Source organism: Podarcis melisellensis, assembly GCF_964234715.1.
Source record: "Podarcis melisellensis genome assembly, chromosome: 17".
NCBI lineage: Eukaryota > Metazoa > Chordata > Lepidosauria > Squamata > Lacertidae > Podarcis > Podarcis melisellensis.
This window is the reverse complement of record NC_138534.1, coordinates 8,544,545-8,572,195: the sequence shown is the minus strand read 5'-3', so window position 1 is coordinate 8,572,195 and position 27,651 is coordinate 8,544,545. Positions and strand designations below refer to the sequence as shown.

Sequence of the window (27,651 nt, the reverse complement as noted above, 5' to 3'; positions counted from 1 at the left end):
GGCTGTTTGGAAAAGACCAACAAGATAGTGGCCTTTTTGTATTAAAGGCTATAGGTATTTACTTGGGAGTAAGTCCCTTTGAACTCAACGGGGCTTACTTCTAAGCAGGCATATAGAGGGCTGAATTCTAAGCACTACAGTAAGACAGGGAGTAAAACTGCTTGATCTAAGCCTGGTGTCAGTAACACTGAAGGCTAGATTGCTCATGGATATTATAAACCATTATTAACTAACAAGTTTTAATTACAGATTTTGAAAAGATTCAAATACTGAAATCTCAATATATATATATATTTAAAAAACTGCCAAGAGCTACCGTAATTTTAAGCACTGCTTAGACCACACAAATCCCATCTTAAGAGCCTAACAAGCGAAGAGGATGGTGGTTTTCGGTTTCTGACCTCTGATCAAGTTCTTTCTGCAGCTCCCGATTCCTCTCTTCAATCTTCTGCTGGAGCTTTTTTCTCCTCTGTTCTGGAGGCAGATGGCTAAAGTCCTCCGTGATCACAGTCTGGCAGCAGGAAAAGAAACACACATGACTGGGATTGGTGCCCTTAAGGCGCCTCTATGCGCATTGCCCTACTGACCCCAACCCCTGCCTCTTCCCTTGTCCACCTAATCTGTCCAGCCCATCTGTGGTTAGGGCACATCATTTAGCACAGCCCCAGGCACAGAAAGGACCACCGACAGCTTGCAGGCAGCAATGATCCCAGGGCCTAAAGCAGGAGTCAGCAAACTAAGGTCGCAGGTCAGATCAGGCCCAATTGCCTTCAGGATCCGGCCTGCGGATCCAGCGTGGGGATTCTGTTCCTTCGGGCTGCGCCATTCCATTTCCCCCTCTCTCCCTCAAACACCTCGGCGCCACCAGCTAGATGGTGGAGTCTCCTTCTTTGGAGGTCTTTAAGCAGAGGCTTGACAACCATATGTCAGGAGTGCTCTGATGGTGTTTCCTGCTTGGCAGGGGGTTGGACTCGATGGCCCTTGTGGTCTCTTCCAACTCTGATTCTATGATTCTAGATGAGCGCCATTTTAAGCAGCCCATCTCCAGAGCCAGCTCTTTCGCGCTGCTCATCTTCCCTCCAGTGCCGCTGCCGCTGCCACTGCCCTGGTACTCCTGTGGGCCAGAGAGTGGAGTGGAGTGCATGAGTTCGCTCTGCCCACCCATGAGAAGCAGCAGCGGCAGTAGTGGTGGCAGCAGCGGCAGTCCCTGGGAAGCTAAGCGCAGAAGCTGGGAGTGCGGAGGAGGACTACTTGCCCCCCAGTGCCATTTCTCTGGCCCGCTACAAGATCTGAAGGACAGTGGACGGGCCCGTGGCTAAAAAATTTTGCCGGCCCCTACCCTAAAGCCTCACAGGCCCTGCTGCAGCAGATCTTGCTTGCCCTACCCAGTGTTAGGATACTGATATTCCATTCCACCTTAAAACAGATGTGTGGATTGTTGTGTGTCACATGCCTGTTTACACACCAGCACAGCACAGCTTGCTGGGAACTTGTGTTTCTGTATAGCTTTTGCTTATGCTGTTTGCTTGGAAACGAAGGGGAGCAGACATGTTTTTCCTTTGTCCTGATGCTGAATAAAATGCCTGTAAATATGTTTTAAAAAGGTAAAGGGACCCCTGACCGTTAGGTCCAGCCGTGGCCGACTCTGGGGTTGTGGAGCTCATCTTGCTTTATTGGCCGAGGGAGCCGGCATACAGCTTCCAGGTCATGTGGCCAGCATGACTAAGCCGCTTCTGGCGAACCAGAGCAGCGCACGGAAACGCCGTTTACCTTCCCGCCAGAGCGGTACCTATTTGCACTCTGACGTGCTTTCGAACTGCTAGGTGGGCAGGAGCAGGGACCGAGCAACGGGAGCTCACCCCGTCGTGGGAATTCGAACCGCTGACCTTCCAATCGGCAAGTCCTAGGCTCTGTGGTTTAACCCACAGCGCCACCTGTGTCCCTAAATACGCTTTACACAGCCTCTAATCTGTCCTTTTGTTGCAAAGAGTTCTTATCTCGGCTGGCTTGCGTGCTCAGTTTCTGAAGTTTTCATGAAACTTGAGTTGCAGTTATACGCTGATCCAAGGGCCGGGGTTCGCCCGGCTGCTGGCCAGTGAGCTGGAGCCAGATGGGGGCCTGCCAATTGCCACTGTTCCCTTGGATGCATCCCAACACCCAGCTCTACGTATAGGGCACTAGGGCAGGTCCGCCAGAAATAATCAACAGTGCTTTTGAGCATTCAAAGAACTTCATAGCATTATTTCAGCAGTTCTTATGGCAAACCTGTAAGCTAGACCACCTGTACCTTTCCCCTCCGTGGGGTGAAAGTGACTGGGGCATGACTTGGGACAGGAAAAGTGGAAAGGAACAAGCAAACACCTGCATGATCTTCCACTCCAAACTCCCGTCTTACAACACAGCTTTGGAGGGCAAATAAATAAATTGGGAGGGGAAAACCTCACACCACTAAGCAACACGTGTGGTTTGAGCATGAGTGGTGCATGGATTGCATAAGACCAGTTAGTGAAGGCCAGGGTTAGATCCTGACTGGGGACTTCTTAGCACACAGCCAGGGTGAAAATGCAGCCGCCTTCTTTTCCACCCTTGTGCCATTCATTCTCTACTGTGCGCTGTAAGGGTCAGAACAGAGGGGCAACAGACACCCTCATCAGATCTAGCCAGAAAAGCAAGCCAAGGCATCTATGACCTTGTTAGACAACTACAGATTATCACAGCAGGCTGTGAGCCCTTTCCAATTCCATGATCTGTAGGTCTTTCTAAAACAAGGGACCACAAATGAAGTCACACCAAGGCTGAAAGACAATCTACCCTGGGGCTGCTTGGCAGTGACAGAGGCAAGGCAGGGAGTGTGTTTGCCTCCCTTCTACAGAGTGTAATTCGACTCAACTGCACAAATCACCAGAGTTATTTGCTCCATAAGCGTCATTTTCCAGCACACTTGCTCATCTGCTTTTTTGTGGCATAAATGTGGCCTGAATTGTGCAAACTGACTGATAAGAACTGATGGGCTTTGCTTTGGGAAGAAGGGTGCCTTCCGATTTCTCCCACCACCTAAGCTTGTAACAAGTTCCCAAGTAAAAGCCACCTTATCTGAGACCTGAACCCACAGTACCTAAGAAATGCAGCAACTAAACCCTTCTCTTCCTCCAGCTTTTACTGCTTTGGCATGATTTCGTGGAAGCGTGCATAAGAATGCTTTAGGTGTGTAAGATTGGAAAGTGCAAGTCTTTGAAACTACATTCATGCGTGGACTACGACTGCCAGTTCATTGGAGCTAAAACTAGTTCTTGTTTGGGTCTGTGCAAATAAAATATAATAATAATAATAATAATAATAATAATAATAATAATAATAAGGCACAGCTAAAAAGTCAATAACCCAAATCTCAGGCAAGCTATCGCCTGTAGTCACTTGTACTAGTATCTGAGCTCAATGGACCTCATTGCCCTTGCAAGACTCCATGTATCAGAGGCTCTATGGGTCAGAATGGAAGAGGGAGGGGCAATATCTGTCTTTAAGACATTTTATAGGTATATGTCAGACCTGAGGTCAAGAAGGCAGGATAGCCAGCTGCACCAGAAACAGACAATAGATAGACTGACTGCATATTCAAATTTGAAATGTCTCTTTTCCATATTTAGTGTACTGGCAAACAGTGGCTGCTTTGAAACGAATAGGTGATCTAGGATTCTGGCTTTTTAAAAAGTGTCTTCTCAGCACCAAAACTACGACTGGCAGGCAGGTGCCTTTGGAAGCAGGGGGCACGTGATGCTGGTATAGCAAAGAGCAATTGTCCACTTACCCCCCGTTTGAGGCTGCGGAAGGAGGTGATGCGGGGTTTGACTGTCTTATTGATCTCGTTCAAACAGTAAGACAGGGGGTCACGGGTGAATTTGGGGGATGGAGGTCCATTGATGGCAGATGAGGAAGGGGAAGAAGTGGAGGAGGAAGGGCAACTTAAGGGAGAGAGGGGAGGGGGTGGAAGCTAGCGACAGACAAGGGTCGTGAACAAGAAACGAAACACAAAAGAATGGAGAAAACTCTGTAAGAAAATAAAAAGGCACACGGAGACACACACACAAAAAAACCCACCCCCAAAACACAACAACAACAGCAAAAATTACAGTACATTCCATCTATACGGTACATTCTTACAATGGAGAACAACCCATTGGCCAAACGTTTTTAGAAACCATTTGCCCTGAGAAGCAATGGCTAAGTTCGCCTACCTCAACCACCTGACAAGACAACAAATAGCAATCCAGTGTGCCCAATATAACAGGAATGCACTGTAATAAAACCCCACCACCAAGAATACATGGGGAAGGGGGGGGGAGAGAGGCAGGAGGCAACAGCACAAGATGTAGAGCAACACTTCACCACCACGGACAGTATGAAAAAGAGAGAGGGAGTTGCAGAGTCATGCCAAGATGCAAAGCTGGCTTTCTGTGTAGGCATCTCATTCAAACATGTCCTTAGATATTGCCCTCCCCCTCCATCCTGAAATTCCTGGTCACCGATCCCATGATATAAGGGCTGGCCCTAAACTGCAATACCAAGGGAGGATAAGATTTGAAGGGATGGGGCACAATATTGTTGTTGTTTAGTCGTGTCCGACTCTTCATGACCCCAGAGCACGCCAGGCTTCCACTGCCTCCCGCAGTTTGGTCAAACTCATGCTTGTAGCTTCGAGAACACTGTCCAACCATCTCGTCCTCTGTCGTCCCCTTCTCCTTGTGCCCTCCATCTTTCCCAACATCAGGGTCTTTTCCAGGGAGTCTTTTCTTCTCATGAGGTGGCCAAAGTATTAGAGCCTCAGCTTCAGGATCTGTCCTTCCAGTGAGCTTCCGGATCCAGCTTCCGGATCTGTCCTTCCAGTGAGCATTCAGGGCTGATTTCCTTCAGAATGGATAGGTTTGATCTTCTTGCAGTCCATGGGACTCTCAAGAGTCTCCTCCAGCACCATAATTCAAAAGCATCAATTCTTCGGCGATCTGCCTTCAGGAGCCATTTTTGAAGTCCAGGGAATTCAGTAGCACTGAATACTTTGAGGGAGCCACCATTTCCACTCCCCACCCCATGCTCTCCCTATTTCAAATTAAGCCTTCAGAGCTCGTGCAACTCACCCCTCCTCCCAATGGACCCTTCCCCCTTGAAATGCTGCTTTGTGTTCCTGACTACCCCATCACAGGGTGGAATCAGCCTTGCTTTACTGAGAGCACCCTGACGAAAACACACAACCTTTGTCTCTCTTGGAATGAGTCACATGGTGGGTCGAGGGATTCCTCGGAGCTGGACCCAAATTCCCTGCGCCTCTGAAGGCCACGCTGCCAATCAAGTTGAGAAAGCAGCATGCGGTCGCTCCAGGGGAGCACCCCACCCTGACAGCAGCTTCTTGTGGAGCTGCGCAAAATTGGCACTTGGTTTGCAACAGCTGGAAGAGTCGCGGCCGAGGAATTGCGTCAGACTCGTTCCGGCGTGGCTGCACCTTGCCACGGGGGAGCTGCAAGAAGCTTGGGAGCCCTGCGCAAGCTAGGAAGAGAAACTTGCTGAAGCTCAGCGAGGGAGAGTCTGGTCAGGGACTGGATGAGAGACCGCCTGGAAAAAACCCCGTTTGCTGCCTTAGGTTCCACAGCAGAAGAAAGATGGGGAATACACCGTATTTTTCGCTTTATAAGACACACCAGACCACAAGACGCACCTAGTTTTTGGAGGAGCAAAACAAGAAGAAAAAAAATCTCAAAAGCCAGAACAGCAAGAGGGATCGCTACGCAATGAAAGAAGCAATCCCTCTTCCTGTTCTGGCTTCTGGGATAGCTGCGCAGCCTGAATTCGCTCCATAAGACGCACACATATTTCCCCTTACTTTTTAGGAGGGAAAAAGTGAGTCTTATAGAGCAAAAAATACGGTATATGCTGTGAAAAGCATCGGCACCGGGCAGTGGGGCTTAAAGGCAGCAAGCCAGAATCTAAGAGACTTTATCGATCAAGTGAATGCTGGGATTTTGGCATGCACACCCTCACTTGGCTCAGAAGTCAGCATCTCAAAGCACTGTTGCTGGGAGGCGGGCGGTAAGTGAGAGGCAAGAACTATCAGACCGGTGTGGGATGCATGATGGAAGGAAAACAAGGCTTCGCTGAGATTATGAACAGCCTTTGCCCCCTCACCTCCTGGATGCAGGAAGCAAAAGAAGTAGGGACTATCACTGAAGATCTTTTGGGTGTCCCACATGAGCTAAAAAGGGGCCTGGCAAGTTCTCTTAGAGAAACATTGGATCCTGGACCACATCTCCCATCTTCCTCAGCCAGCATAGCGGATGGTGAGGGGGTGGGGGGGTTGTAGCCCAACAACAACCAAAGACCCAAGGTCAGCAGAGTTAGTGCTCTTATTTGCTCCCCAACTAGAAGACACTCGTGGCTACGCAAGGAGAAAACAGGAAGCAACAGGAAGCAAGGAGCAAGGCAGCACACAGAACATGGAAGAAATTACACAGTATTTTTATTTTTTTAAAAAAACCGGGATGCAAGGCAACGGAGAGGCCAGCAACAGATGTGAGCCAAGGCAGCAGAGTCTGGCTCTTCTGTAACATCTGCACTGCGAGATTTACAGGACAGATGTGGTTGAGGGGAGTCCACAGCCCAGATCTGGCAGCAGAAGAGTTAGGGAGCGAAACGAAGGGCAGCTTAAGAGGAAAGCAGGACAAAGGAACCTTCACAGCACCCGAGGAAGTTGTTCAGGTGGGAGAAGGAAGGAAGGAAGGAAGGAAGGAAGGAAGGAAGGAAGGAAGGAAGGAAGGAAGGAAGGAAGGAAGGCCTTGCTAAAATGAGCTTTTTGCGAAAGAACAGCCTGTGCACAAGTTATAAAGGAGCCTCTGGAGAAAACTAGCTAGAAATGTGAGGGCTTGCTGAAGCAGATCTTGGGCCTATGCCATAACCATCTCCATAATACAAACACAGGGGTCAGCTAGGGACTGTAGGGAAGAGGACGCCCTCCTCTGAGTGACAGGGGCAGCTGGAAGTGAGAATAGCAGGTTCCAGAGGCAGAGATCCAAGGTTTCCATAGCAGAGAGCCTGGGTGACACGAAGGGCAGGAGGCTGACCTGGCCAGTGGCTGAATAACAGGAAGGAAGGGATAGCCAAGTTACGACCTTCCAACGGCAGAGGTGACTACCATTAGTTATTGCAAGAAAACCACTTTTGGAAAGCATTGGTCAGGCCCAGAAAGTTAGAGGAGAAACCTCTTTGTTAAGGGCTAGTACAAGCAGCCGGAAAGGAGATGGGAGAGGGCAGCCAGAAAGTGGAATGACATGGAGGGAGGTGCAAAATCATGGCATTTGCTAGCTTGCCTGTAGTGCTGCCATCTGGCAGACGAGCAAAGTGGCAGAGGCAGGGAGGAAGGAATGAGGTCAAAAGGGGCAACCTGCTGGAGATCCAGGACTCTGGAGAGGAACCCAGGAGATGAACACTGTGGTGATCACCCCTCTTCTCCCCAATCCCTTCCCCCAATTTTACTCAATCACACAACCTGATCTTTGAACAGAACCTGGTAGCTATGGGAATCCTACATTGGCCCCTGAGGACCAATGGGTTGAGGGCAGAAGAACAATACTTCCTGGCAGGGTGGATTTGATTTAAATCACTAGTCCAGGCTTCCTCAAACTCGGCCCTCCAGATGTTTTGAGACTACAATTCCCATCATCCCTGACCACTGGTCCTGCTAGCTAGGGATCATGGGAGTTGTAGGCCAAAAACATCTGGAGGGCCGAGTTTGAGGAAGCCTGCTCTAGTCAGTAAGACTTGATTTAAATCATTTAATATTTGCAACCAGATGAAGGTTTCATTTTTGGAATAATCAATTTTCAAAGTAGTTTTTAGTTATATCAAAAATTACTGATTTGGTTCTGCTATTAGAAATACATAGACAGATAGGTATGAAATTATTGTGAGGTTTAATAAGTTAAGTGTTTATATTTGGACAACTTTTCTGCTGTACTTTATTGGAAGGAGAAAAACAATATTTTCCTTAATAACAATTTAAAGAATTTATTTAACTAAAACAGTACAGTGGTGCCTCGCAAGACGAAATTAATTCATTCCGCAAGTCTTTTCGTCTTACGAGTTTTTCATCTTGCGAAGCACCGTTTCCCATAGGAATGCATTAAAAATCAATTAATGCGTTCCTATGGAAACCGCCTTCAGACCAGGTCCGGGGACAGTCTGTCCCCCGACCTCTTCTGAAGGCTGGCGGGGGTAAAAGTCTTTGCTCCCCCCCGCCTGCCTTCAAAAGCCATCCGGGGGCTTTTAAATCGTCCCGGGGCGATTTAAAAGCCCCCGGGAAGGCAGGCAGGGGGGACAAAGACTTTTACCCCCCGCCCGCCTTCAGAAGAGGTCCTGGACCTCTTCTGAAGGCTGGCGGGGGGCAAAAGTCTTTGCTCCCCCCCGCCTGCCTTCAAAAGCCATCCGGGATAGCGGGAAGCGCTTCCCTGCTATCCCGGACCGCTTTTTAAATGCTGGCGGTGGGGAGCAAAGCCTTTCGGCCCCCGCCAGCCTTCCTGGACCTCTTCTGAAGGCCGGAGGGGGGGGGGAAAGGCTTTGCTCCCCACCGCTAGCATTTAAAAGAGGTCCCCGGAGATTTCCCTATGGGCTTTCTTCTTGTGAAGCAAGCCCATAGGGAAATTCGTTTTGTGAAGCGCCTCCAAAACGGAAAACCCTTTCGTCTAGCGGGTTTTTCGTCTTGCGAGGAGTTCGTCTTGCGGGGCACCACTGTAACATTATAGCATATGTATCCATGTTAACTGATGTAATTAAACAAATTCTTTCTTTCTTTCTTTCTTTCTTTCTTTCTTTCTTTCTTTCTTTCTTTCTTTCTTAAAAGAAGAAGCTTAGACTGAGTTTTAGCATACATGAAAAACTTAAAACAAATCCTTATTTACTGATGAACAGCCTTTGGACTATAATGTAACTTAAATAGAAAACTATCTTTAGAAAGATTTTTCCTCCAAAAGCATTTTATTTTAAAAATCCAATTTAAATTTTTTAAAAAATCCAATTAAAAAAATCTGAATTTTTAAAATTTATTTTTAAATCATTGATTTTTATCCAGCCTGCTTCCCGGCCACCCTTTTCCAGGCTGTCCCAGGCCCTCCATGCCAGTCCTCACCTTGCTCTTCCTGCTGAAGGGCCAGCGCTTCCCCTTGCTCTTGACCAGCAGGCGGGGGTCCAGGCGACCATCAAGGGTACCGCGGGGGTTGCCAAGGCTGCTGTCTGATGAGGTACGATTGATGGGTTGGCTGAAGTCTTCAAAATCCATGTCTCCTGGCCTCTCAAAGCCCGATTTGTGAAGTTCAATCAGCATCTGGGAATCCTGCAGGAGAAGAACATCCTTCTGAGTGACCTTGAGGAACAGAACCACCTCCAGTCCAGTTGTGCTGCTGAGCCAACACAACACAAACGAGCAGGAGTTGGGGACATCCATTATCAGTCCTGCTGAGGACCAGAGGAGGATATGTGTCAGGGAACTGCCATCGGAGCCAGAGGCGGAGGGAAGGCTCCAGAGCGATGCCGGAGAGGGTCCCAGCAGGGAGAGAGGCAGCCCATCTGCTGGGGAAGGAAATCAGCGTAACACCAGGGGTAAAGGGGGGCAGATGGGGGAATCAGAGAGAAGGCTCCAGGACTCTTCACCGGAGACCAGCGGGGAGAGCACGGGTCCTCCGCTGCCCACACCCTCCCTTGCACAGAAGACTTCCGCGCAGGGAGAGTAGGAGGAGACTTGGCGTCAAATAACTTCTTTGCTGGAAAAAGTTCAAGAAATGCCCACTGACGGATTCTGCCAGCGACTGAGACAGCCACGAAGTGAAAGGTTCAACCAGGTAACCTAGCCAGGAGTGGCGGCAACTTACGCACGAGCAACCCCTAGAACCATTACAATATGGCAGAAATTTTGTGGTAGTTTGAGAGTACACTGAGTTTGTGGGATGTAATCCATTGGTACGGTCAAATGCAACATTCCTTATTTCACTACAGTAGGCACAAGCAGGGGGACATCCAGTCAGTGTAACTTCCTGTTCCACTCGTCTGGAGCTTTTCCTCCTGCAAGTGGCTCTGGCTGACTCCACAAAAGAGCCATGCAGCCATTTTCTCAGTTCGTCTTGCCTCTTATTGCTCTCTTGATGATCTTTTGCTGCCACGCTGCTCTCCTGCAGTCATTTTGTTCTATTAATGTAATTTTGCTGTCTGCTGGCTCTCAGCCAGCAGCACATGAGTTCAGTCTTTTTATGAGATAAACTTACTCTTTCCTTATGTAACTACCAAGTAAAGCCTGCCTTTCAGAGATCATATTGTGAACTGAAATGTGAGTAAAAAAAGAGTTTGCAAACCGGAACACTTACTTCAGGGTTTGCAGTGTTTGGGTTCCAAGTTGTTTGAGATCCAAGGTATACCTGAAAGAATGTCTTCACCCCCATCACTCAGCCCGGACACTGAGGTCCAGCTCTGAGGGTCTTCTGCTGGTTCCCTCACTGTGAAAAGTGAAGTTACAGGGAACCAGGCAGAGGGCCTTTTTGGTAGTGGCGCCCGCCCTATGGAACACCTCCCTTCAGATGTCAAGGAGATAATGAACTATCCAACTTTTAGAAGACATCTGAAGGCAGCCCTGTATCGGGAAGTTTTTAATGTTTGATGCTTCATTATGTTTTATCTATTTTATAAGCCGCCCAGAGCAGCAGGGGAAACCCAGCCAGAAGGGCGGGGAATAAATAAATTTAAATTATTATTATTATTATTATTATTATTATTATTATTATTATTATTACCTATGCATGGACTACAGCGGTTATTTGACAGCACACCAACTTTTCTGCTGTACACAGGGGAAATGTTACAACTTATCTGGGAGGCACTTACGTTCTTCTCATCCACCACATCTGCTGCTGCCTTCATGCCCTCCAGGCACTTCCCAATAATGGGCATAACTTGCTGCTCCGTCTCTGAAAAAACGCTGTAGCCTTCCTTGAGGCGCAGTGTCCGCCGCTCGTCCATCTCTTGCAGCTTCTAGGAATGGGGGGAAGGAAGGGAGCAACACACACAAAAGGAACAATCAGAATTTGAGGATTAGAGAGGGAAGGTTCCTCACAGGGAGCTAGGATCCCCTCAGCACCCCCATCCTACCAGAACCCACATCACCATCAAAACGAAGAGGCCCGTCTGGTTATCACACCTCTGTTCCTTGCAGTCAGCAAGGCATGTGGCACTGAGAAGGCTGGTGCACAGTTTAAAATGGCACAATGCCATCTAAAAAATGCCTGTTATAATAGCTGCGTTTGGGTTTGTTCTTTAAAAATTGATTTTTAAAAAAATTAATTTTATTTTCTCTCATTACAAATATACAGTGATACCTCAGGTTAAGTACTTGATTTGTTCCGGAGGTCCGTACTTAACCTGAAGCTGTTCTTAACCTGAAGCACCACTTTAGCTAATGGGGCCTCCTGCTGCTGCTGCAGCGCCGCCACACGATTTCTGTTCTCATCCTGAAGCAAAGTTCTTAACCCGAGGTACTATTTCTGGGTTAGCGGAGTCTGTAACCTGAAGCGTATGTAACCCGTGGTACCACTGTACTTATAATATACAACTTACATAACATCTCTCCCTCCCCCCTTTTGGACTTCCCTCAGCTTCCATTTCTGATGTATTAATCTCATTAGTATATTCTGTTATTTTCTACAAATATCACATTTTTCCTTTTATTACATTATTTGCTCCCTATCTATAAGGTTGTGAATGTTTATTTAAATCCTACCATCAGGTCAATATTCTTTCTTTGTTTCTGCAAATATGATATAAAAGGTTCCCACTCTTTTTTCAAAATCCCTATTTTCCTTTTCCCGAAGTCTGTCTGTCAGCTTCGCCAACTCCACATAAGTCATCAGTTTTTCTTGCCTTTTCTTTTCTTTGCATCTGGGTGTGCTCTAATGCGATACCATCCAAGCTCAACTTCCCAAATGTCTCCAGATAAAAAGATTTCAGGGAACGGGACAACAAGGGTGTGGGTGCATTTTCTAGCATTTCCAGGGCTGCCATCAGTAGATTGCAAACTGGCATGGATCAATTTTAATCGATGAAGCAATAAACTGCCTTATTTATTTTCTAAGCTATGTTTTTAAAGTTTTTCTGACGAGGCAGTGGGAAATGAATAAGAAACCCTTTTAAAACCACCTTTCTTTTTTAAGAGGGGTAGAAGAAGAAGAAGAAGAAGAGTTTGGATTTGATATCCCGCCTTTCACTCCCTTTAAGGAGTCTCAAAGCGACTAACATTCTCCTTTCACTTCCTCCCCAACAACAAACACTCTGTGAGGTGAGTGGGGCTTAGAGACTTCAGAGAAGTGTGACTGGCCCAAGGTCACCCAGCAGCTGCATGTGGAGGAGCGGAGACTCGAACCCGGTTCTCCAGATTACGAGACTACCACTTTTAACCACTACACCACAGTGGCTCTCTGGGTAGCTATGGTATGCTGTCAGGTTATCTCAAAGAGGCCCTTATTACTGAGATTCTGGTAGTACACAAATGCAAATTTAAAATTTTAAGTTTTAAAGCAGACGGTTAATCAATTAACAAAAGGATCCCATGCATGCCTTACTCAGACGTTAGTCCCATTCAGCTCAATTTGAAATTTACTCTCAGGTAGGTATGCACAGAATTGCAGCCTGAATACTTTAATTGTGTGGCAGCCCTAATAATGTTCAAGGATTATTATTTTTTAAAGCCCGCCCCGGAATGTCACTTGTGAAGTTAGGAAAGGTTATTAACCCTCCCACCTTCCTCCATTACCCCCAGAGAGGAGGTTCCTGCTTTCTTTGTCGTGGGATCTTTCCACATTCTCAACCAGAACCTTTCCCCACAAATGCTAGAAGCCTTCCCCACAGAGCAGAGATTAACAAGGCTGCAGTGGCCCAAGGTGAACTTCCTGACGAAGACATGTGTTATAGGTCTCCAATGACCTCCACTGCCAAGTTATTTTCTTCTGCGGGAAGGCTGAGAGCCTATCTAATATCTGAAGTCAGAGAGAGAGAAAATATTCTACGAGGAGGAGCCACAAAAAGAGCTGCTCTAGGAGAAGCTCTAGTTTTCTGGAATTCCCTTTTCTGAAGTTCCATGGCGCTTGCTTCATTTTAGGTGATCTGAGGCAGGCCTATCTTTTCCTCCAGCTTTTAGCAATCCTTGATGTTCGCTGGTCCCAATCTGCTGCTGCTGGACAGCTAGTTTTTAGAGCTGTTGCTCTTTCCCCTTGTTGCAGGGATGGAAAGATCAGAGTATGTTTCTGTTTCATGCTAGTTTCACACGCATTTGTTCTTAAGTATGTTCTGCCCTGTTACCACATCAGTATGTGATTAAAAAACAACAACAAAACCCTGCATTAAAATTTGCATTTTGTTATTTTCCCCACAACCTGCCACAAATATGCTTTGTGGATGCATTTAAAACTTATACATGTGTTTTGTTACGTTTCTTTGAGCAGAGAACTGTATTCCATAATTTTGAGAAGGGCAGAAGGACGATTGTATTCTGATCTGTGTATTAGTGTGGAATTGCAAGTCAGGTTGGTTCACGTAGAAGAATCGCTAGATGGTTGATTTTTATATTTTTATATTTTTTATTTTAAAATGCTGTTCTAAGGCTTTTTGTTGAGGGCTACTTTGAAGGATGGCTTAGGCTAAAGGGAGTTGCAGAAAACCCTAAACTAAAATGTTAGGAAGTTGCTTAGAGAGACTTGCATTGAAAATTTGTGGCATCTCCAAAAAGTAGAACTGGCTCTGATTGTGATTAAACTTCTGCAGATATGAAGCATATTCATTCTTGCTCTCCTCAGCCATATGACTCCTCAGGTTTGCCTGCTGCTTTGCCTGGAGAAGGTAAGGGGAAATGGATCAGCAGAAATACTTTTGTTACAGTCAGCTCTACAGCAGAGGTGGGGAATCTGTGACCCTTCCAGGCACTGAGGGAATCCAGTTCCTACCAGCCCCAGCTAACATAGCCAGTGATCAGGGATCAAGGGAGCCCAGCAAAATCTGGGGGGAACCAAGGTTCCCCGCCCCTGGGCTTGGTAAGTCATCCAAACCTAGGATTGTGGGTTTAGCTCTCCCAAAAAAACCACAAGATGTAAACCGTAGGACTGTCTTGCAGACTGTCTCGCCAGAGTGGTGCATGCTCTTGTTTCAGGGAACCAGGCAGAGGGCCTTTTCGGTAGTGGCACCCACCCTGTGGAATGTCCTCCCACCAGATGTCAAGGAAATAAACAACTATCTGACTGGTTTCCCGTAACTTTGCTTCTCGCAGTGAGGGAACGGCCAGAAGGCTTCTTGGCACTGGACCTCAGTGTCTGGGCTGAATGATGGGGGTGGAGACACTCCTTCAGGTATACAGGACCGAGGCCATCCAGGGCTTTAAAGGTCAGCACCAACATTTTGAATGGTGCTCGGAAACATACTGGGAGCCAATGCAGATCTCTCAGGACCAGTGTTATGTGGTCTCGGCAGCCACTCCCAGTCACCAGTCTAGCTACCGCATTCTGCATTAGTTGTAGTTTCCGGGTCACTATCAAAGATAGCCCCACATAGAGCGCATTGCAGTAGTCCAAGCGGGAGATAACTAGAACATGCACCACTCTGGTGAGACTGCAGGCAGGTAGGGTCTCAGCTGGCGTACCAGATGGAGCTGGTGGACAGCTGCCCTGGACACAGAATTGACCTGTGCCTCCATGGACGGCTGTGAGTCCAAAATGCTTCCCAGGCTGCACACCTGGTCATTCAGAGGCACAGTTACCCTATTCAGGACCAGGGAGTCCTCCATACCCCCCCGCCCCCTGTCCCCCAAAAAGATGATGTCTTGGCTTTAATGGCTAACTGGAGAAAGAAGCTGTGGTTTGCTTAGAAAGCTTTCATAAGCAAAACCAAGGGGTAGGTGGTCAGTTACGGGGCACAAGCAAACAAGGGACTCAGGATATCCGTCATGACTTCCATTGCAGAAGGACTCTGTTACCCTCCTAAACACTATTAGGGATAGTGGTACCATCCTATTCAAAAGCACTGACCTTCTCCACATCTGCCTTGGTAGCATTGATATCCTGGTCGAGTTTCTCAGCAGTCAGCACAGCTTTCTCAGCCTCTCGGCAGTCTCGCTCAAACTTGCGTTTGCTCTGCAGTTAAGAGAGAGAGCCTTTGAGAGTGAGGGATGCCCACAACAGCAATGCCCACAACAGCAAGCCTAACAAAAGGCTACACCCATTTGGACGCAAAGCGTTAGATGCTGCCATATCTCTCTTGCAAGGATACAGACATGAGCATCACTCGCACTTAGGCGATGAGATCTCTTGGTTTCACAGGCAGGATTAAATCACGCCACCTGTTAAGTGCTCCCATTTTGTTTGCCCCGTTCTGGGCTTTCAAATAAAAGCTGGAAATGGGAGGAGGGGTTAACAGATTGTTATGTATAACGGGCTTTCAAAACAAGGTGCAGTACAATCAATAACACTAAAAAAGACTCTGGCTGCAGGCTTACAATTAAGTGACACATGCAAACATTTACTGGAAAAGGAGTGTGTGGAAAGGCTGTTTGTGTACACTGTCTATGGAGCTACTTTCAAAGCTTGCTGAGGCTTTGAAAGAAGCTACTAAACCAAGTGATCTCACCTTTTATTTAGGGGTGGGGGGGCAGAGGGCATAATTTATTGGGGTGGGAATAATTCAGGTACAATTGATTGTACCCCAGTGGACAGGGAGAGGAGAGGTGGAGAATGGACAGGTGACCTTTCCCAGTTTAGACAGCAAGAGCTTCACTGAAGTTCACCAACTGGAAGGCTACTTAATTCATCTTTCCAGATTGTCTCCACGTTCAAGGTTACGCTTAAGGCAGGGCTTAAAATTCAGCCCAGTGAATATTCTAAACTGGGCTCTAAAGTAAAACAAAGCCCACAAACAATTCCCCCCATTAATTCATGTGGGGAAAAGTAAACACAACAGTGTGTTTGTGCCTTGTAGAACGTAGGAAGGTGAATCACAATGGAGGCACTGCACAGCCAAAATAGGGAAGGCAGGAACTGGCTTTGGCAAGTGCATGCACACTCACATGTAAAAACTAAGTGTACCTGCGTGTGAATGTATGCAGGAAGGAAATTCAATGTATGCAAGGTCTTATAATATTACTTTTTTCTGCTTTAAGGGAAACTTGAGCAAGTGTACTATTTCTTTTTGAGTCTACATCTAATGCATGCACACCCCTACAAAGAAAAACATTTACAAGTTGACAAGAGATCCCTGTGGCCTTCCAAGGTTTATTTGCACATCATTCTATTACACCTTCCTTGAAATCTTCTCTTAAAACCCTTTATGCAACAAGAACAAAGCACTAGCAACAACGCCGGAGATGGGTTCAGTTTTGTTTCTGGCGAGCTTGCGCTTCTGCTGTTCATAAAGGTTTTTTCTTGAGTAGCCCAAGCTAGGATCTCTCCCCCCCTCCCCGGATGATTTACAAAAGTTGAGAAGTTCTTGGAGACTTCCAAAGGTAACACAGGAGATTCTATGGTTGATGCCATAATAAAGCCAGTGCTACAGCTGGTAAATTCCCCTCTCTCTTTCCACGTGCATTGGATTCTGTCCTCTTCCTTGCTTTCCTCCATCTGTCATCCCCAAATTTAATTTTGAAAAAAGGACAGAGGAAACATTCTTGGTGGAAAAAAAGCCTATGTTTCCATTCACTAAATGTTTGGAGAACTCTAAAGGGATCAATGACCCCTCCACAGCTGTGTTCCTGCTCCGAACATTGGCCAAATCCACAGAAGTTGTTTTAGGTCTTCCGAGAATATGAGCCTCGGACTCTGCACACCGCTTGTAGAGCTAGGCTGAAGATAAAAACAACTCACATTTTCAAGTTGCTTGAAGGAGTTCTCCAGCTGCTGCTGAGCCCTTCGGCCTTCTTGCAAGTGCTGGAGATGGAGAAAGTTTACAGAATGAAAGCCTTTGTTAGAAGTGTCATGGTGCTTCTGCCAGAACCCAAACAGTTCTGTCAATCATTTTCAAATGATGACTAAAGTACCTCGGAAAGAGCAAAAGGCCACCTGCTACTACCAAAAGAGTCTTCCGGCACCTACCTGCTACCTGATCTACCTAATTCTTCCCATCTTTTCACCAGAACACTACAACCCTAAGAAAACTTACTGAAGAAATGGGCCCCCAAACAGGTCCAAGTCCCTACTGTCTACAATCTGAAAAAGAGAGTTTAGGACAGAGTGGGATGGGCTTCAAAGGAGATGCCTCAGCTCATAATTCAAGGTTACTTCCTAATCAGGTACTCTAGTCCCACTGTGCTGAAGTCATGCAGACTGCTCTACAGAACTTAATTTTGAAAAGTCATACAGAAATACTGCAATAAATAAATACAGATTAAAACACTATGTAGACAGCATAGTGGCTATGCTATTTTCAAATCCTGAATCTAATTGCTAGCCCTCTTCTCCAAAACCTGCCTAATTTTAACATTATCCTAGTTCCCAACCCTCAGTCACTCAAAAGTCAACACTGCTGATGGAGAATTTAGCAACAACAAGGTGATATTTTTGTGTCCCCTTTTTGTTATGTTATTCAAATTGATTTTGTTGTTGTTTTATTTTATTTTATTGTGCTTTTGCTGTTAACAAACACTCTCCTGATGGAAGAGTGACAGATGAACCAAAATTGGGTGTGGTTGTTTTTTTTTTTTTAAGGGGGGTACTTTACAATAAGGCATGGTGGACTCAGCGGTCAAAAACAGTTTTTGAAAGCAGTTTGCCACGCACCATGCGATGGCTGCTGCTCAAACTAAGAACAGATCTACAGTCCTCTTGGGCTTACAGAACTGAGTTTCACAGTTCTCTGGATCTTGGCCATCATAAAGTAAGTACATAAAAAATCTCTACGCCAATGCCAGCAGCCACCAGGAACATCTGGAAGTAGCATGGAAGCTCTCCCCACAGATGATGCAGATGGCCAAGCAATCCACTCTGTATGCACAAAGGCAAAAAGGCCAGGGACGATATGCCTTCAACTCCTGCTGAACAAGCAGCAAGAGAGCCAGGAGAGCACAAAATATGAAGAGCCCCTCACAGAGAGGTAAACCTGAATGGTTTTGTTCTTCAGGACCCCTGGGCAGCAGAATCAGAACCTGATTTGGTCCCCCGATTGACCACTATGCAGAGTTTCTTGACCCTACAAAGGCAGGGGAGCACTTTACCGACTTCCTCTCCTGTTTGAGCTCCTGCGAGTACTTGGCAACCTCCACACAGATCCGCGTTAGAAGGTTCTCAGCTACCAGCTCACGCTGGCCTGCAAAGTCGTTCAGCTCCTTCACCACCTGAAGGAAGGCCTGATATTGGCAGAACCTGAAAAGGAGAGGAAAGGCAGGAAGGTTGTGCCCAGCAGCAGAGAATGAATGAATGAATGAATGAATGAATAAATCTTTATTTGTGTCATCCATCAGTCATAGCAATAAAACAACAATGCAATATACAAAGAATAGAAATAAAAGTCAATTACATAAAATACATTTTGGGGTTTTGAATCAATAGTCAAACGGTGGATCTTATTCTGATTGCCCCAGCAAAAACCTTACAACCTTTGCTGTCACCTGCTCATCTTGATCTGCCTAGATCAAGCAGTGGCAGTGGTTGGGCGACCCAGAATGGACAATAAAAGAGGGGTGATAATCTCATTCCTCAAGTCTTTATAAAGAGTGCAAGTCAGAAGGGCATGCACCACCAATTCGGGACTGCCATCTCCACAGGGACATAAGTGTTTTTCAGTTTGAAAGCACGCCAGTGCAAGTAGATAAATGGGTACTGCTGTGGCAGAAAGGTAAACAGCGTTTCTGTGCACTCTGGCTACCGTCACGGTGTCCCATTGCACCAGAAGCGGTTTACTCCTGCTGGCCACATGACCCGGAAAGCTGTCTGTGGACAAACACCGGCTCCCTTGGCCTGAAAGCAAGATGAGGGCTGCAACCCCATAGTCACCTTTGACTGGACTAAACTATCCAGGGGTCCTTTACCTTTTTTTACTGAATGACTGCTTGAGTGGTCGGCTCTGCAAAGAGCCCAAGTCTGTGAACCACTGAGCTAAGTTTTTGTGGTCAGAGGACTTTTGCCTCAAAAATGTGTAGCACTGAGTAGGAACATCTCATGCACTGCTGCAGCTAAACATGCACTTGACACAATACATACTTTGATTCTGGGTCTTCTCGCGTAGTCCTCTTGGGAAGATGCTTCTTCACAAGATTCCTATAAATGAGAGTGAAAATGAGCTAGCCAAAGGCATTTTGCTGCCTGAAGATGAGCTCCCGTTGTGCCCCCCACCCTCCCGTTGTGCCCCCCACCCTCCCAATCATTCAGACATCAAACTCCTGCCTTCATCTGTTGGCTGACATCCTGTCACCTTGTTTCATTTTGCTGCACCGTAGGGCTGACAAATGAAACAGGAGCCAGGTAAAAAATTGGACAGCTTCGATATTAGGCCTATAAGAAGCAGCTCCAGTCATGTGTAGATGGAAGCGTTGATAATTGGCACAGGTGAACATCCCAGAGATAATTCTTATCAAATGTGACAGGTTTAAATAAGCTGGTAATGTTTTATACAGCAATTTCCCATGAATGCTGGATACTGAGCGAATATTTTATCTTTCTTATCTTTTCTAAAGTGTGCATGTGGGATCTTTGGTCACATCAATCTTTTGTTTTCAAAAGTAGGCTCCCCCCCCCCCAATTCCAATTCATTTTTCTTCTGCTGCTAAGCAGAGAAGGCTCCGTTTTTGTTTTTTAAATGGCTTTTATTTTTTATCTATGTCATTTTAAATTGTGATTGATACTAATGCCATATTCTTAGTTTTAGATTTTATGATTTATGTGGAAATTGTTTTCCATTTGGTTGGGTACCTTTTGATGTGTTTTATTTATTGCTTGCTTGTGACTTTTGTAATTATGTAAATCTTGTCAATGTTGTAAGCCGCCTTGAGTATTGTTTTAACTATGGAAAGACGGCATACAAATAAAATGATGATGAAGGAGAAGTTGGGATGCATTTTAAAATAAGGAAAGATGAGCCGCTTTTGTGTGGAACAGGATTTTCTTACAAAGCTAGACAGAAGACTGAAGTAAATAATAATTAACCTCCAGCCTGGGAAAAAAGATATATATGCTGTACCAAAAGGACAGAAAGGACCTCTCTGGCTCTAACAGGGAAACACTCCCTTTGGAGCAGTGTCCATGTTGTTCCATAAGACAAGTAAACTCTTTTCTAATGTCTGCAGGACCAAACAAGGACCACCTGATTTAGCCAGGTAACTTCCAGAGTGGATTTTCACTATGTGCTGTACATGGGGCTGCCCTTGAAGATGATTCAGAAACCTCGGTTGGTCCAAAAAGCAGCTGCAGCCAGATGAACCGGCTGGGGTTCCAATGAGATCTCATACAACCCCTGTTCTGAAACAAATGCACTGGTTGCCAGTTCATTTCTGAGCCCAACTGAAGGTGCTCACCTTAGTGTTTAAAGCCCTAAATAACTCAGACTCCAAATACCTGAAATAATAATAATAATAATAATAATAATAATAATAATAATAATAATAATAATTTATTATTTGTACCCTGCCCATCTGGCTGGGCTTCCCCAGCCACTTTGGGTGGCTTCCAACAAAGATTAAAAATACATTAAAATGTCACACATTAAAAACTTCCCTGAACAGGGCTGCCTTCAGCTGTCTCCTAAATGTCAGGTAGTTGTTTATCTCTTTGACATCTGCTGGCAGGGCGTTCCACAGGACGGGCCCACCACCGAGAAGGCCCCCTGCCTGGTTCCCTGTAGCTTTGCTTCTCGCAGTGAGGGAACCACCAGAAGGCCCTCAGCGCTGGACCTCAGTGTCCGGGCAGAACAATGAGGGTGGAGACGCTCCTTCAGGTACAGTGGGCCGAGGCCATTCAGGGCTTTAAAGGCCAACACCAACACTTTGAATTGTGCTCGGAAACGTACTGGGAGCCAATGAAAGGCTGCCTCCTGTCCCACAGAGCCTCTCAGGTGGTCAGATCTGCAGGGGCCTCCCTCTTGGTAGTTCCTCGGCCCTCCGAGGCCCTGGCATGGGGTGGCCAGGGAGAGGGCATTCTCTCTGGCAGCCCCTAAGCTGCTTCCCCACAGAGGTGCACCTCGTAGCTTCATTATACAGCTCAGCCAAGGGAACAGGCTTCGCTAGGCTCAGCTGTAGCTTTCAAGTGAGCTTCAGAAGAGGGGCAACAGGAGGACAGCAAGAACTGTACTTGCTCTGCGGACGCTTTGCTTAGTTATTTCCTGTGGTTTTGGCAAACGGCGCATGAAGTGGTGGCAGGAGGCTGAGGTATAAAGGAGCCCGCAGTTGATGGACTTGTGTCCTTCTGAATTTTTTGCAATTCTAGGGCTCAAGAGAAGAGGAGAAACCCTTTTAAGGGAAAGGAGCCAAATGAGTAATTCTTGACTCTAAAAGGAGTAAAACTCGTGGAAAAGGATGGGTGGGAGGTGGGGAGCAGAGGTGGGACGAGAACAGACTAACCAACTCAGTTATTGGAGGAAGAGGAGGAGGGGAAAGCAAAGCAGCCAACTTTTGCGCTGCTGCTGTCCAGTTCAATCACCTCAGAGGACTCTGCTCCCAATTCCAAGTTTGCCTGGTCATCCAGACCGGCAGACTGGGTGGTGGTGGTGGTAGGAATGAGTGTCACAGGATCCAGCCAAAGAGCAAAGGGACTTGGATGGCCCCTGAAGTACTGAGTCAGCCAGAAATTCAACACTCTTTTGGGTCTTCCTGGACAAGCGGCTCCGTCCAAAGCGAGTCTTTGGCTCTGCTTCAGGGACAGCTGGAACAAGTGGCTGGGAAGGAGACAGCTTTAAGAAGCGCGGGGACAGAGGGCGAGAGAGAAAAGAGACTGTGTCTCAAAGGTTGGACAAAGCTGCTTGGGAACTGCTTGGGGAAAGGGATAGGGGAGGAGAGAGAGAGAATGAATAAAAACAGACCCGGGAGCAGACGCTGGAAATGAAACTGTAAGCCTCAATTAAGAACTGGTTTGCTGGCTCTGACCAAAAGGTCCATTTAATCCAACATCCTGCATCCAGTGGCTGCTCCCAAGTGGGAGATGAAAGGAGAACCCCTTTTCTGTTTATCCCCGACATTTAGTATTTAGAGGAGCAGTGCCTCCAAGCATTGGGGGGGAAGGGTGGGGGGAGAGGGGGGAGGAGAATTAGATCAATTCACGAGGATGGGTTTAATAAGAGATGATGGCAATTACAGTGGTACCTTGGTTCTCGAATGGCTTGGCTCCTGAACAAATCGGCTCCCGAATGCCGCAAACCCGGAAGTAGGTGTTCCGGTTTGCAAATGTTTTTCAGAAGCCAAACATCCGACATGGCTTCCGCTTGAGTGCAGGAAGCTCTTGCAGCCAATCAGAAACCGTGCCTTGGTTTTCAAACGGTTTCAGGAGTCGAATGGACTCCAGGAATGGATTAGGTTTGAGAACCAAGTTGTCACTGTGTTGTTGTTGTTGTTCAAGAACCAAGGTGTGGTGATCGCACAGGGTCCCCGGACGTTTGACGGTCTATTGATCCCTGTGCCACCACTGTGTTCGCTTCCCCGCTGCCACCAACCCGTTTCTCAAGTTTATTTTATAAGCATTAACAAGTTTATGGTTTCAGATAATTTTTCTTGTCAGTTTCTTAACCTTAGTTTCTTTACCGGCCTATACCTTCCTAATACCTTCTAAATGATTATCCCAACTGTTTAACTGACTCTTCTTAACAGATTCCCTCACTCTCTCTCATCAAACTGGCCCAACCCACAGACTTATCCTCCCTCCCTCTCTCCCTCCCGACTGACTTCTTAACAACTCTATCTCTAACTCCTCCCCTTCGGTTCCCATTTGTTAATCATTTTACACTTAGTTAACCCTTTCCTCTGTATGATGTCACACACAGAGGAGGGCAAACGCCACACAAGGTGTCACTGTGTCATTGTTGTTGTTTTATTGAATCTAAAATAGTGGCCATCACTACATCCTGTAATTCCACAATTATTCACAGTGTGAAGAACTTCATTGTTCTGTCCATCATAAACTGAATGAAAAATCAACTTGATTCTAACCAAGTATCTTGAGAAGGGGAGAAAAAAGTCACTCCATCTACTATCTCTACACTATTCTAGAATCTATCAAGCACCTCAGGAGCAAGGTTTTAAACCTCGCTCTCCCTGATCAGTGGCGTAGCGTGGGGGGGGCGGGGGGGGCGGCCGCACCGGGCGCAACATCTGGGGGGGGCGCGCTCGCCGCCTCCGGAGTCACCGAAGACCCTCGGGCGCAGGCTGTAGCAGAGCCCCATGTCTCGTGGAACCAACAAGCTGTGCACGCGTCCGGGCTGAAGGCGTCCGGCAGGCAGCGGCTCTCAGCGCTCGCCAGGGTGCGCCAGGCAGCCCCTCCTCACAGCCCCGCCGCTGCTGCAGCTGCTGGGCCATGTTGCATTTTTCCTCGCCTCTCTGCCCTCCTACTCCAGGCAAGCGGCGTTGTGTGGGTGGCAGCGCCAGCGGCAACTCGCCTCAGACCACCTGACACGGACCCGCCGCCGCCGCCATGGCCACCTTACCGTAAATACCCCAGCCCAGGCAGCAGCAAGAAGAAGCTGGCAGCGGCGGCAGGTTAGGGGGCACAAATTACTTGCCTTGCCCTGGGTGCTGACAACCCACGCTATGCCGCTGTCCCTGACAAACTGCTATTTTCAAATGCCAAGCATAATGACCAGTTGGCGATTTATCCCTTCCCCTTCCCCTCCCCATGGCCCATCCCAAGCTTTGCCATTCCCTGCCAGGCTCAGCCGTCCTCGTAATTAACCCAGGTATAATACCTACCTCAGCTGCTTTGCATACGCCTGCTCAATCTCGGTCCGCTCTTTCACAAACTTGACGTATTTGTCCATCAGGTCCAGGCCCCATTGAGTGTGGCGCTCAATTGTGTCAAATTGATCCTAAAGGGGAAGAGAGCAGGCGAAACATTACCAAACAACACCGAAAGCAAGTGTAAGTGCTGGCCCCAATAGGCGGAACTGAACACGCATTTAGATGGTAAAAAACGTGTCCGGGTTGAACCACTTTTGGCAGCAGCTGAGGATTCGCACACAAAGTTCTCTGCAGCTGGAAAACTAGCAGGTCAAGGATAGAACCTTTCCCAACAGAGCCACTGAGGTGTGTTGGCTCCTCTGTCAGACTAGGAGCTGGGAGTCCAGGTTTCAAATCTCTACTCAGATATGATGCTGACTGAGTGGCTTTGGGTCTTTCATCATTTTTCCACCTACCCGACTTCATCGGTCTGTTGCAACGCTGCAGGGCGCAAGTGGGCAACTACGTCTATCACCTTGAGCTCCTTGGAGTAAAAAGCGAGGTACGGTGGACCCTCGAGTTATGTACCGCTCTGGATACATGACTTTTGGGTGGCGAATGTGGCAAACCCACGGGTTTTGCCGTGCGCTCAGGCGCAGAAGTGCTCTGTGCATCACATGTGTGAACAGAAGCGCTCTATCGTACCATGTGCATGTGCAGAATCAGCACCTCCAGTTACGGACTTTTCAGGTTAAGTACGGACCCCTGGAATGAATTTAATTCGTATCCGGAGCGCCCACTGTATAAAGGTAACAACAAGCTAGCTTTCTATGCAAATTTATTTTATTTTTTGGTATAGAAGGGGGAAAATATCTGCCATGCAAGCCCCTACCCACTGTCTGAAATGACGCAGCCCAGACACACACTAACCAACTCAGAAAGCGCTAGGTTAAACAGTGCAGAGCCTGTCAGGGCAGGAAGGAAGAGATGTGTACTTAGGGATTGCATAACAGCAACAAGGCTTATCTGCCATACGCTGATCTATCCATTTGGCTCCCTGCCTAAATTTCACCAGGTAAGTGAGCTTGCAGGTGTAGGCCTGTCCGTTATGAGGTGCCAGTCATGTAGCTCTGCCCAGATGCCCACATGAGTGTGTCCCCTTGCCAGCCGTACTCATAGGTCTAACCCAGGCATAGGCAAACTCGGCCCTCCAGATGTTCTGGGACTACAACTCCCATCATCCCTGACCACTGGTCCTGTTAGCTAGGGATGATGGGCGTTGTAGTCCCAAAACATATGGAGGGCCAAGTTTGCCTATGCCTTGTCTAACCCATAACATTTTGGAGTCTGGAAGTAGAAACTGCCCCCTTTCCCTCCACACACACTAACACAAGGCAAAATCCACCAGGACCCATTGAAAGCAGATGAAGAAAGACCCATTGAAAGCAGACAAAGAAAGAGAACTGGAGCACATTTTTCTATTTCCAAATGCCCTGGGTTCTGCATAGTTATGGAGTTAGTGATAGAAACTGTGATAGAAAAGCTAGGAGCCAAATGGCTTTTGGGACCTGTGGGCACCAAAACAGAATGTCTAGTCGCCATTTTTGGGGGGGGGTGCGGGGTGATTGGCAACACTTTTTATTTATTATTTTGATAAGCAGGAACTAATACGCAATTCACTTAAGTGACACATTGTTAATATCACATTTTTAACAGAAAATGTTAATACATGTTTAATTTGGTGTGGAAAATAAAAATACAGTGGTACCTCGGGTTAAGTACTTAATTCGTTCTGGAGGTCTGTTCTTAACCTGAAACTCTTCTTAACCTGAAGCACCACTTTAGCTAATGGGGCCTCCTGCTGCTGCTGTGCCGCCGTAGCACGATTTCTGTTCTCATCCTGAAGCAAAGTTCTTAACCTGAAGCACTATTTCTGGGTTAGCGGAGTCTGTAACCTGAAGCATATGTAACCCGAGGTACCACTGTATTGGTACCGTACTTCAGTTTTCAAAACATTTTATTCTTTATTGTTAAACTCCTTAACGTATTGTCTATCCTTAACATATACAGTCATACCTTGGTTCTTGAACGTAATCTGTTCCGGAAGTCCATTCGATTTCCAAAACGTTCAAAAACCAAGGTGTGGCTTCCGAAAAACGTTCTAAAACCGGAACACTTACTTCCGGGTTTTTGGCGTTCGGAAGTCAAAATGCACAAGTACCAAGGCGTTCAGGAATCAAGGTCCAACTGTACTTCGAGTCTTCAAAGCACATACACTTCAGTAAACCTTGAGTGTCAGCCAGGCACAAAAAATGGCACCCAGACTTTTTTCAGGCGTGAAAAGTGCCTGGTGCCCTGCTAATTTCGAACCCTGATAAGCAGAGTCTGTCTCCTCACTCAATGTGCAACTACTAACCACCAGATCTACTGAGAATATCAACCTCTTGGATCCTTGCCAGTATTTATTTATGTTCGCAACAGATGTGAGAACTTTGTCTGAATGCAAGGGAAACATGAGTCAGGGCAGTACACTCCCCTTGACACAACAATCTCTATCACAGTGGGAGCAAGGGGCCACCCAAAGACGAGTGGCTGAGTTTACAAAACAAAAGGTACAGGAAGGTATTACACAGGAGAAAAGACATGGAGAAGGGTAATCCTCTGCTTTTCTCAAAAAAGTCAGCTTCTAATCATATTCTTAATAAGCCTAGTTTGAGACTGTTTGGTATAATGAGGTTTGCTTGCCCCAAGTTAGCTTGGACATGCGCTGCACACAGCAACACTCCGACCTGAGCCACAGTGCTGAGAATGGTGCAGAGACCATGGGTGGTGTGTGAGGGCTGGAGCAGTACAGTCGTACCTTGGAAGTCAAACGGAATCTGTTCCAGAAGTCTGTTTGACTTCCAAAACGTTCAGAAACCAAAGCCCGCCTTCTGATTAGCTGCAGGAAGCTCCTGCAGCCAATCGGAAGCCCTGTCAGATGTTCGGCTTCCAAAAATAGTTCCCAAACTGGAACACTCACTTCCGGGTTTGCGGCGTTTGGGAGCCAAAACGTTCGAGAACTAAGCTGCTCAAAAACAAACGTACAGTGGTACCTCTGGTTACGAATTTAATTCGTTCCGGTGTTCCGTTCTTAACCTGAAACCGTTCTTAACCTGAGGTACCACTTCAGCTAATGGGGCCTCCCGCCGCTGCGCTGCCAGCGCACAATTTCTGTTCTCATCCTGAGTTAAAGTTCTTAACCTAAGGTACTACTTCCGTGTTAGCGGAATCTGTAACCTGAAGTGTCTGTAACCTGAGGTACCGTTGCAGGACTGTACAAGCAGAAAGCAGGATTTTTCTACTACCTTTGAACAAGCTGTCTATATTACACGTGACTCATATCTGAGTACTGCTAGTTTGTGAATTAGGGTAGAGCTATGCCCATCCATTGGAAGCTTTTATACACCATACAGCTGCCAGGGCTTGAAGTAAAAATTTTAAATTTATAAGCATCAATAACGTGTTTTTTTAAAAGGGAAGCTTCTTTGCATAAGGTTGTCGAATAACACATAGTGCAAATTTCAAAGAACAGATGTTTATGGTCTTGCGAATCGTAAATTGGGCCTTCCCTGCCATCTCTACTCAGTGTATTTATTTATTTATTAAAAAAAATGTATGCTGCAATCTCATAAAACAAAATATCAAAGCAGTTTTTATCTATACACAGTAAAAACCACATAAAGATTTAAAATTACAGACGAGCTACTACGGAA

At 46.8% G+C, this 27,651-nt stretch overlaps 1 protein-coding gene across 1 annotated transcript in view; it reads right to left on the bottom strand.

The window, feature by feature from the left end:
* Window positions 1-27,651, bottom strand: part of TRIP10 (thyroid hormone receptor interactor 10) — an 84,817-nt gene that overhangs the window by 11,414 nt on the left and 45,752 nt on the right. Inside the window, exons 2-11 of the mRNA XM_081895001.1 lie at window positions 23,930-24,045; window positions 19,245-19,301; window positions 18,260-18,407; window positions 16,914-16,976; window positions 15,087-15,191; window positions 13,771-13,899; window positions 10,906-11,052; window positions 9,164-9,367; window positions 3,806-3,988; window positions 402-511 (exon numbers count right to left, since the gene is read on the bottom strand). Of these exons, the coding sequence (XP_081751127.1) occupies window positions 402-511; window positions 3,806-3,988; window positions 9,164-9,367; window positions 10,906-11,052; window positions 13,771-13,899; window positions 15,087-15,191; window positions 16,914-16,976; window positions 18,260-18,407; window positions 19,245-19,301; window positions 23,930-24,045 (1,262 nt within the window). The remainder of the gene's footprint in view (window positions 1-401; window positions 512-3,805; window positions 3,989-9,163; window positions 9,368-10,905; window positions 11,053-13,770; window positions 13,900-15,086; window positions 15,192-16,913; window positions 16,977-18,259; window positions 18,408-19,244; window positions 19,302-23,929; window positions 24,046-27,651) is intronic.